A 12,091-nucleotide genomic window follows, 5' to 3' on the forward strand; every position below is an offset into this window, starting at 1 on the left:
AGATTTGTTAAGTCAAATTAATGCATTTGTTTAAAACCTCAAAGTCTAAAAGTCAGACTTTTTGATCCTTTGGATGCCCTAATTGTCGTAGACCTTTTTGCTCTGAACTGCACTAATAGGCACCAAACTTGGGTGTGCAGAGCGTTTTGTGATGCCCTGGATTTCTTGCAGGGCGTCATAATGCCCTGTGATTTGCCTTGCAAATTTCACTACTGAGAAAACTGTAATAAATATAGCGCAAAATATGATATCAGTAGCATAGTTTTGGTTCACTAACAGTCTGCTTCGCTTTCCTGAATTACACTGTGTGAATGTGCTAGCTGCAAAAGTGCTTGTTTACAATCACAAATATGTAAATAGGAGCTAAAAAACTTAGGCCATATCAAGCATAGGCTAATAAGAATTATGTTAAAGCTTCTGTGGTAAAATATGCATCAAGCAACCAAGTGAGCATGAAGTATACAAAAGTGGTACATATCATTGATCAGTACTTTAGATATAACGCAACAATGATGCCTATGAAAAAAAGTTACAAGCAATTAAAAAAAATACTGGTGTACCTCAAACAACAATTATTATTGCTTGCCCAGTTTACAGGTATACCGTGCGGACAAACAATAAAAATAACTGATCAAGTTTGTTACTTGGTCACCAAGATTTATTTAAACATCATGACAATTGGCTATTGTGAATAAATATTCGCAAAATCTAAAACATTTTCCACGAGATAATACATTTTGTTAGTGATTGGTAACCATTTTGTACTGATTCTAAAAAACGCCCTGAAATTTTGAAAATTTGACGCCTATATAATCTATTTAAATTTATTCAATATGTGTAATAGGTCTTGATTGTGAAATTGACATTCAACGAACTATTCAAATGGTACGCAGCCAAAGGTCAGGAATGGTGCAGACAGAAGCGCAATACCAGTTTGTCTATGTTGCTGTGAAGCAGCATATTGAAACTTTAACGAAAAGAATGGAAGCCGAGCAGGTAACTTTAATAAAAAAATAATTTCATCCAAAAGTGGAAGTGTAGTGTTCCTTAACAAAAATTCTGTATTGTTATGAACAGCTTAGAAGTTACTCCCAATGCCATTTTAACGTTCCTAACAAGTAGACATACTACAAGCTTCCTTTTCTAGTTGGATCTTCACTCAATCAAATTAATTAACTGCCTTGCAATATTGTAGTATTTATTAATGTTAAACGAGTACAACTTCAACTACATTGGTAAAGCCAGTGTTTTTCAAACATTTTCACCTTGTAAATGTAGACCTTTAATGCTTCTATGAAATATTTGCGGAACCGTTTAATGTTTAAAACAGCAAAATTTAAATTATACGTTACAATAATTACTCTAACATTCAGTTCATATTTACTGTACACATATTGAAGAAAAAAAGTTGTCCCGAATAAAGAAATTTATTAGCCTGCAAAATAAAGAGTTGTGCTGCAGACCCCCATCAAACCTTCTCACAGGCCCTTAGAGGTCGCCAGACCCAAGTTTGAGGCTCACTGGTTGAAACAAACGTATATAGCTTAATGCAGGGCTGTGGAGTCGGGACTCAACGGAATCGGTTTGTTTTGCCTGAGTCGGACTCGGGACTCGAGTAAGACCGCGTAAAACTACCAGAGTCCCGAGTCCGACATGCGCAGTATCTAATTTTAAAACTGTTAAGGCGGCAAAATGTAAGTTGTAAAAGTGTAATAGCAAATGGTGAAATATTTTTAAACCATGTAATGCGGGTGGATGAATTATGACACCAAAATATGTGGATTGCTGAAAATCCACCTTAATTTTGTTGCGTAAATGGGTAAAATACAGGCTGTAGTGTCAGTGCTGGACTCGGGACTCAACAAAATCTTACTTTTGGCCGGAGTCGGACTCTGGAGTCAGACTCGGGTGTATTTTTTTGGCCGGAGTCGGACTCGGATTGTTTTCAACCGACTCCACAGCCCTGGCTTAATGTAAAGTTTTTTTTTCAAGATAGCTATAATCAGGGTTTTTTAAGGTTTGGTTTGGGTGACCGCTAAGTAGTTTTAAGAGACCGCAAGTGTTTCATTTAAATACCAAAAAATAGCCATATTTTCTTAAACGAATTATTTATTATTTTTTGGTCTGTTTCGGTCCCCCAAAACACCTTAAAAAATACACTGGCTATAATAATTGATGTTTAAAGCAAGTTTGGCCCTTTTTTCTTTTTTTTATTGGCCTAATGAGGATTTCGATTAACTTTATTAACAAAAAATTCTTTATATAATATTTTTACAAATTAAGGTAACATGTTGTTTGGCGTTAAGAAGGGTTAGGCATAGTTTTTTTAACCAAGGCACTGAGAGTCGCATCTAGGGCTTTTAACCACCTTTTTAGCGGCTTTGATTAAGATAGCGAAAATCAATTTGTTTCTTCAATAAAACACTTTATATTACAATAAATTGTTTATCTTTAATCCTACTAAAGTATAAATAACATGTTTAGGCGTTATACAAGTCAATAAGACTTTCTATGAGACCCTTACGAAGTTGTTCCTCCTGTAAAAAAATTGTCCTCGGAAACCAAGGGGTGATTTAAGATGGGAAAAAGTTGAACTTTTTGTTAATTTCGGTTTTAGGGTTTTACATGCTTTTCAGAGATGAAAAATTGTTTAAAATCTGATATTCCAATTGATGATGGATACATTTTATACACAGGTTCAAGTAAAAATATTTTAAAGAAAAAAAAGTTTTTAATGATACACACAAATTGTAGATTGGCTTAACAGCAAACTTTGGAACACAATACACAGGTTTTTGTAGTAATTTCAATAAAAAATATCAAAACCAAAATATTCGATAAAATCAACATTTCGCAATTTATAGACATTTCAGCAATAACTCATGCCATCATCAGTGTAAAATCAAGTGAAGATAAAAGCGATAAAACATAAAAAGGAAGGAAAAAAGGACAAAAAATAACAGCGAAAAAAGGCGATGTATAACACATGATATTTGTAACATATTGCATTTTGCCAGGGTGAAGGACATGGTTTAGAAACTATTACTAGTATAAAATGCAATTTAAAACACAGAAGCTAATTACTCAACTTCATGTTGGTGTTTTGCAATTGGCCATTGGGTTTCACTAGACCCCAGTTAAGAGATATGATCTACTACAGTGCAGTGTACCATCTGGCACACAAACAAACAATTAAGAGTTTCCCTATAAACAGGTTTTGCACAAATGTATTTTGATTTTTACCATTTCAACCCGTATGGGGAAAATCTCTGTAGGTCCTATTTCGCTGTGCATATCATAACATGTTTAACCTTAAATAATAAATATAACATTGAATGTATAGAGGAACTACTCAAATTACAAGCTTAAACTAGATCAGGAGCGGGCAACATCTCCGGTCGGCGAGCCAGATATGGGAAAATAAAGTACTAGGCGGGCCGGATTCAGTACTGCCAAAGCTTGCATTTTTTGTCGCATAATGGCGGCTAATGTTGTACTCTTTAAACACAGCAACACTTTCATTGCACATCAACCATATTGCTTTATTGCCGACTTAAAGAATAAACTAAGTACAGAACTTAGTAAACCAACATTATCATGTAAGACGCCGGAAAATGTCTGTATGCCGCTCAAAATTCCAGCGTGCCCGGTCCGGCCGTATGTTGCCCGACCCTGAACTGGATCATTGCTTTCCCACCCTTTTTACTTGGGACTAGCGTTGTCCAAAGTAGAATATTGAATCTCAAGGATTTGAATCCCAAGGTATTTATATTGGTTATTTAAAACCGCTGAAAAAATTCCCTTTAAAAGCATCATTTTACCACAAAAGAGTATTCTCTATTCAAATATATACTTATATGTCAAAGCCGTTTTGGGTGGTCAATTACTTTTTGATTGTTATAACCTTTGCATACTTAGTAATGTGTGTTGATTAAGTGTTCGCAGTTTCCCCTAAAAGCATGTTTATTTTTTCCAATTGATGATGATGGAAACAATATTTTTGGCAGATGAACAAAGGAAAAGGAAGAGAATATATTAACACACGGCAAACCAACGAGGTGTGTGGTGGAGACACAGCTGTGCACTGCTTGCCAAAGGTACCCAGCTAGTCAATATGTGGTAAAATATACAAAGTGACAAAAAAATATGATTAGTTAATTTATTATTAACTACAGTATAGCTCTTAACATAGTTTTTTTTTTGAATGACCAAGTATTCATGCAGAGTTAGCACCTCTTTACTTAAACAGATTTTTTTATCTTTACTCAATCAAATAATAAACTGCCTTGCAATATTGTAGTAGATATTGATATTTATAAAATTTGATATAACAGCTTTAAGTGCATTGGTTAAGCCAGTGGTTTTAAAACATTTTCACCTTGTTGCCCATTTTATGTTTAAAGCAGCAAAAATTGAAATTATACAGTACAATAATTACTTTAACATTCAGTTCATACTTCTGTACACAAGTTGTTAAATATTTATCAATAAAATTCACTAGGAAAAAATTCTACTGATTAATAAAATTTATCAGCCTACAAAATAAAGAGTTGTTCTGCGGACCCCCACCAAACCTTCTCACTAACCCCTAGAAGTCACCAGACTCAGGTTTGAGGCTCACTGGTTACAACACAAAAAACAGTTATAGCTTTTTGTAAAGTTTTTTTTTACAGGGTAGCTCTAATAATTGGTTTGTAAAACAAAAAACAATTCTTAATGTAATTTGGTATTTTTACAAATTGAGGTAACATGTTGTTTGACATTAGGCATGGTTTTTAACCGCGGTGCCGAGAGTCGCCTAGGGCTTTCAACCACATTTTTAGTGGCTTTGATTAAGATAGCGAAAATCAATTATTTTCTTCAGTGAACACTTTATACTAAATTAAAATCTATTTTCTTTAATCCTAATAAAGTTTAAATAACATGTTTAGGTTGTGAACAGTCGATAAGACTTTCTATAACATCACTAAGGATCAATGTAACAAAATGTGTATCATCAAACTAATGTACAGTTAGTACCCCCTAACTAGATCCAGTTAAGAAACCCACAATATTTCTTGCCAACTTTTACTATTAATTGTTCATTCGCAAAGAGATTTCAATTCAGTAAAGTCTGTTGGAGACCTTTAAAGAATAAAACTGAAAATATTGACATTTTGAATATATATAGAGAGCACAGTGTTTTCAATACTTTTGCGTTTGAGTAAGACAGCTAAGTTTTTGTATCACTGGGGATGTATTAGAATCCAGGGGATTATAGAATAGTAGGTTTGGGATATAGAATAACAAATCCGGAATATAAAATCCTAGTATATTTAGTTAATTATTCAACTTCTATTTTTTTAGGGGTGGCTGGAATTAATAATATTATGCCCTATATCAGTGGTTCTCAACTGCTGGTCCGCGAATATAGCACATTTTTTTTATCTCAATTGCAGAATGAAAATTTTAAAGCATACACCATCAAATTTAGAACATCACCAGTTCCGTAATTTGCAGCATTGTGACGCTACATAAAATTAATGGTCTACTTTGTACATCACAATGGCCCAACTGTTTTAAAGTAGGCCACAACTCATTCAAGTCCTAGACTTTAAGACTAGTTGTATGTGAAAGCTAAGAAGACTTTAGTTGCATACTTTTGTTGTAATTACATTTTGGATTGATGTTGATTTTTTAAAGTCCACCGGTCCGCAAAACTTGTTTTAAAATTTTACCACCTTCATATATAATCTTCCAAAAGTTTAACACAATCTAAACAACTGTTTTTGAAGAAGTATAAACTGCAATGCATAACTACATTATAAACCTTTTCTCTGGGGGTCTCCAAAACAACAATTAAATACCAATCACTATTACAAGAACGCTAAAAAATTACCATAAAAAATTAACTGTAATGTTATTAGTGAATGTTGTTGACAGTGCATGTTTAAACAGTGAATAGCCAGGAAGCAAGTTGCATGATAGACTATTACTTTTACAGTTTAGTCTTAATATTGAGTTCCCTGGCATCAATCATAGGTAGCCTCTGGCAGTGCTTATCAACCTTTTTTGAAAGAGAAGTTTACTAAAGCAGTTGTACACACCAGTCTTCGCAATTTGACAAACAACTAAGTGAAAATTCTAACCTGTAATTCAAGTTGAAATTTTTTATGCACTGTGTTTATCCTCAGACTCATTAAAGACAGAAATCACCACCTAAACAAGTGTTTACTGTACTGAAAAAAATACTAACTGTTGTAACAAGAAGTTATTACATTACAATAATGATTATTATGACAAGTAATATTTGGGTATGATGTCACAAATAAGATATAGTCTCTTACAAACTATGTACACTTAAAATCCATGATGTGACATGTATTGTAAACTCCAGTCAGTCTAGTCCAGGGCTGCGGAGTCGGACTCGGGACTCGAGGAAGACCGCGTAAAACTACCCGAGTCCCGAGTCCGACGTGCGCATGAGCAGTATCAAATTTTAAAACTGTTAAGGTGGCAAAATGTAAGTTGTAAAAGTGTAATAGCAAATGATGAAATATTTTTAAACCGTGTAATGCGGGTGGATCAATTATGACACCAATATGAGTGGATTGCAGAAAATCCACCTTAATTTTGTTGTGTAAATGGGTAAAATACAGGCTGTAGAGTTAGAGCTGAACTCGGGACTCGACAAAATTTTACATTTGGCCGGAGTCGGGAGTCGGATTCGGGTGTATTTTTTAGGCCGAAGTCGGACTCGTTTTTTTTTAACCGACTCCGCAGCCCTGGTCTAGTCATAAACTTTTTATCTATTGTGGTACCTGACCATAGGCTTATTGTATTGCGGTATCTTGTACACCCCAGTACACAAAGTGCTACACCCTGTAAAAATCCTGGTACACCCTGGGGTGTACAATACACATGGTTGAAAAGCACTCGATTTATTTATTCACTGTGCAAAATGCCAAGAAAGATTGATATATTTATTGTAATTTCCTTAACATTTGCTACCTTGCAATGCTCAAAATGTGACTTGATGGCTGCTGCCCAATGTGAGTCTTTCCTATATAAAGTGGGAAAGAAAGGCATGTTTGTTTTGTTTAATGGAGATTAGTAAGCTTCTTAAGTGATAAAGGCTAATCTGTCTTGGTATGCTCTAAAAATGTGGATTTAAAATAGTTGACATATTGTTGTTTTTGTGACACTGACTAACAGGAATAAAACAATAGCCAATTAAGGTAAGTTTTTAATGTTTACACCACAGTAACATACCAAGGGCAGCCAAGATTTGTTATTAATGGGTATAACTTAAGGTGTTATGTTTATTAAAAAGTTAGAAAACAAGATAAATGCCTCTCATAAGCTTTTAAATCTTAAAAATTATACTAAATTGCAAATTAAAGGTATGTGAAATAAGGATTTGCTAGCACTAATATATCATTTAATACAACAGAAGACAATAACATTTCAGCGATAAAACTAAAAGTGTGTTACTAACAGCAAAGTTACCTGACTTGTAGAATGTCAGGTTATAGAGAAACACTTGCAATATCCATAGCAACAGGTGATATTTTCAAAACAATGTTCATAAGTGGTGAGGTGATTTTATATGTATGACATAATCGTGATCGAACATCTCCTAATATGGCCTGTCCATTGCAAAAGTTCTTTAATGCAGTCGAACATTTTGCAATATTGACTGGTGACCAACAAATAAACGTTTTTACAATTTATCAGTGATGTTCATTAAGCAACCATCAGACTGCAATAAATTTTTTTTTCGTCAGACCGCAATAATTTTTTTTTTTTTAGAAAACAGTAGATGTTGCAAGATTTAATATATTTTGAAAAATATATCTGGTTTGTTGACCAGTGGACCTTCAATAATCAGAATCAACTCAAATGCAACTTAAAAGAAAATAACGGAAAATTCAAAGTAATGAGCTGTTTGCTGCCGTCTTTTTGATATCTTACGTGTTAAACGTGGTTCTTTTAAAGTTTTTCACATACAACTGGTCTTAAAGTTTAAGACTTAAACGAGTTGCCTACTTTTAAATAGTTGAGCACAACACTTGCAGCATTGTGACGTACGATAAAGCTCAAAATAGTCATTTAACTCTATGTTACGTCACAATGGTGCACATTACGGAACTGGCGAAGTTCTAAATTTGATGGACAAGCAGCTTTCAAAATCTGGCATTTTGCAATTGAGATATAAAATTGTAATTTATTTGGCGGACCGGTAGGAAAGTTGACGCTGACCGGCGGTTGAGAATCATTGCCCTAAACCAGGGGTCGGCAACCTACAGCCCGCTGGCCGCATCCGGCCCGCCGCCTCTTTGACAAATTAGACACGAGAAAAATTTTCACGCTTTGCGCGAATAATCATTCTGCGTCCATTTTGTTTACGTTTCATGCGCAGTGGAAGGCTGTCAAGTGCGTCGCGAAAAAACGGAAAGCGTATTAAAAAATATTGGACATATTTTTTCTAACAGTTTTTATTTTTTATTTTGAGCAATGTGATAAAAACTTGCAAGAAGTTTACAAAAAACATCGGTATACCAAAAAAAAATCGCGCTCGCTTCGCTCGCCAGAGCTGACCCTTCACTTAAAACGGTTAACAAACACTAAGCTAGATTACCTTTAAGTTTTATCGCGTTCCCTCAAAGTTGTTTTATTACACTTTTCATAAGAAGTATGGATGACGACGTGTGAACTCGAATTTTAAACCAAACAAACGCTTTCTTTCGCGCTTTGCGTTAAGACTTTACTGCCTCTGTAAATGTAATTAAAAACGTTTTTAAGTGCAAAAATATCCGAAGCCCGCCTAATTCACAGTTGTTCTAACATTTCAATACCACAATTCTTAGTTATCATTTTGTGCGGCCCGCAGAGACCTTTCTGAGTTTGGTTTTGGCCCGCGACTAGAAAAAGGTTGCCGACCCCTGCCCTAAACTAAATTATATTGTAATTTAAATTTAAAATGTTAGGTCACATTTAATACTATTTTTAACCTGGGTCTTTTTAATACAACTTAAACAAATTTTATTATATTTTTCTAAATGTATTTATAGGTGCCACCCTCTTTCGGTTCAATGTTACCAGCACAAGGGGCTACAGTTTCACAAAGTTCGCTTTCCCCAACTACTCCAACTTCTTTAGGCTCAAGGACTAATTCAGAGTAAGTGATTTAGTAAACAGAATAGTACAGGCCTGTTATGGCAACTTTTATGAAATTTGATTGTGTCAAATAGTCTCAATAGAATATACTGTATTACAGGAGCAGGGTTGGCTTTAATTAAAAATTTACCTACCAATCAAAACTTACTCAGAAATGACTGTAGCAAAAAATATTATCACACCGTTTGCGAATTTTCGTCCTACCAAATTGTTTTTCAATAATTTGACCTGCCCATTACATGATGTATACATGATGCTTAAACAGTAAAATCGGCAAGTTTATTTACACATATGGTTGGACAAATGGAATGAAGTATTAACAATAATTTAAACTATTGATCAATACTCGGAACTGACTGATAGATTTATAGTCATTACAAACATCCTGGACAAAATAATAAGGGTTTATTTTTCTGTGACAATTCAAGTCATAGCGCTGTTGTAATACCATCAACGCTTTTAAAGGGCGAATTTTAAATCGTTCTTCATGGTCTTTATCCAATTTGCTAAATTAATAAGAATTGTCCCCTTATAACTGCATGCATCAAGCAAATCTTACTCTGACTTTGAAAATAAAAAAAAACAATAAAAACAAACAGTTAAAGACGGACCAAATTTAATTAAACATGCAGAATTTTTCTGTAGAATAGGACACCATAAAAGCGCAATTCGATAGCAAAATACCCCCCTATAAAAACTTTATAACAAGTTCATGTTATGTTATCAGTCTGTGTGACTAAGATTATTGTCTAACGTTTCTTTTTGCATTACAAGGATTGTGCAAGACAAACCTTGTAAATTATACTTTCTGCACATACAAGATGTGTTTCTTGTTCTGCAGTTACATATGTTGCAAGGAGGTTTAGTGAAACTTAGGAATATTTGATAATATTGAAACTAAGTTGATGTTATTATGATAGTATTGTTACTAATCTAATACTAGGATGGTATCGCGATTTTTCTAGAGATTTTCGTTTCAAAAGGAAATTTTTACTAGTTTAAGAAAATAGCAGATTACTAATAAAAGTAACTAGGTTCCCCAGCAATACGCTTGCAGCCGATTTCGTCGCTGCTCTTCTGATTCTGACGCGTTTTGCAGCAGGTATACGTCATAAAACGATCAATTTAAAAAACATCGCGAAAACGCAGGTAATATTAAGTCTAGTCGCGCCAGTCGCGAAAAAAATGGTTTTATTATGTTTTACTGTTATTGTGAAAAGCAATATTCTTAGATTTTAGTTGGTGAGCCGGTACCTAGGTATAGTTATTTTATTCCGTCCTTAAAGTGCTAAATAATGAGTTCAGCCAAACGAAAATGCAGGCAATACAATTCAAGCTATCTCCAGTATGGATTTATTCCAGCCCCAAATTCCAAATTACAGCCGATGTGTTTGCTGTGCTCAGTGTTTTCTATTGAAGCGATGAAGCCGTCCAGACTTTTCGAACATTTAGCGAAAATTCACCCAGATAAAGTAGGTAAGAGTGCAGCATTTTTTCAAATGTTCTGGGTCAGTTTCCAGAAACGGAAAACTGTTAGCACAATGTTTTTTTTGATCTTGTCATCGGTGGAGGAAGTTTTGGACACCGTTTTGCACCGCAAGGCCTCTTCTACAGTTATTAAATCTGTTCCTCTGAGTAACAAAACTGTACAGAGACGGGTAGACGAGATGGCTACCGATATAGAAGATAGTATATGCAGCATCATCAGGAATACAGAATTCTTAGAAAGCTGTGACACGGCCAAGAAATTATTGCTATAAAAAATGATATCGCATACTTGTCAGATATATTTTCCAAATTTAACGAATCGAACCTATCCCTTCAGGGCAACGAGGTAAATCTAATCAAGGTAAAATCAGCAGTGTGTGGATTAAAAAATAAGCTTGTGTTGTATGGTCGAAATTTAGCTAGACGATTTTTCCAGTTTTGCAGCTTGCAACAACTTGCTGTAAGCGACAAAGGTATTTCTACTGTTGATGTTGAGACATACAGCAAGCATATTCAGGAATTGCATGAAGACATGGAAGTTCGATTTCAGGATATATCACAATCGGAGATTTCTGACTGGATAATCGACCCGTTCATTGATATTTCCGAGCAAGGGATTCTCGCAGAGGAACTTATAACCTTGCAAAATGATTTTTAAGTCAAACCAAAATATCTCGTATCAATCATTTTGGCTGCAACGCGAAACTAAAGTTAATATCTTCACGTGTGTGATAGGGTAAAATTTTTTCGTCCGGTGCCGTCACAATGCTTCTGGATAACAAAAGAAACCGCCTGGACATAGTGAGACGGGGAGATTTGCGACTGTTTCTAATGAAAATGGAACCGGATATCAAGAAGCTTATGCTATTGGACTAAGCTCATCCTTCTCACTAGACTAGAGGCTAGAATTAAATTACATTAACTTGTATCAATTCGTTTTTTTTGTTTGTCAAGGGGGCGTTTGATAGTCAGTAAGTTAATTAGGGGGCACTATAGGAAAAAAAGTTTGGGAAACACTGGTCTAGTGTTACGCCTTTACAATTTTTTGGAATTTTACTTTTCGACTAGAAGAGCCACAAAAAACATGCCGGCGAGCCGCAGTTTGCCCACCCGTGCTGTATGCGTTTTTACGTTTTTGTAGCACTCATTTGACCTACCGCGTGTAGCTGGCCAATAATATGTAAACAACATTTTGGCACCAAACGCTGACAACCATTGTAGTTCAGATTTTTAATACCGCATTACTTTGTTGATTTTTAATACCGCATTTACCCCTTGATGAATAAGAATTTCCAATTTTGCAAGTTAAAATCCATAAGCTGTTCGCATCAGCCTTATACATCGTTAACAAAATTTTGCTAAACGCATATATCACATGGATCTATCAAAAAAGTAAATTTTAAAACACAAACTGTAACGGTTTGTCTATAAAGGTAAAAACAAT

The 12,091-nt window shown here is 34.7% G+C and overlaps 1 protein-coding gene across 1 annotated transcript in view; it reads left to right on the plus strand.

Moving 5' to 3' along the window:
• The window catches only part of LOC146148595 (tyrosine-protein phosphatase non-receptor type 11-like), a 48,151-nt gene that overhangs the window by 25,396 nt on the left and 10,664 nt on the right, over positions 1–12,091 (plus strand). Inside the window, exons 12-14 of the mRNA XM_083388604.1 lie at positions 845–996; positions 4,008–4,097; positions 9,054–9,160. Of these exons, the coding sequence (XP_083244730.1) occupies positions 845–996; positions 4,008–4,097; positions 9,054–9,160 (349 nt within the window). The remainder of the gene's footprint in view (positions 1–844; positions 997–4,007; positions 4,098–9,053; positions 9,161–12,091) is intronic.

The sequence above is a fragment of the Ascidiella aspersa genome, chromosome 4, assembly GCF_963924565.1.
Source record: "Ascidiella aspersa chromosome 4, kaAscAspe10.2, whole genome shotgun sequence".
Classification (NCBI taxonomy): Eukaryota; Metazoa; Chordata; class Ascidiacea; order Phlebobranchia; family Ascidiidae; genus Ascidiella; species Ascidiella aspersa.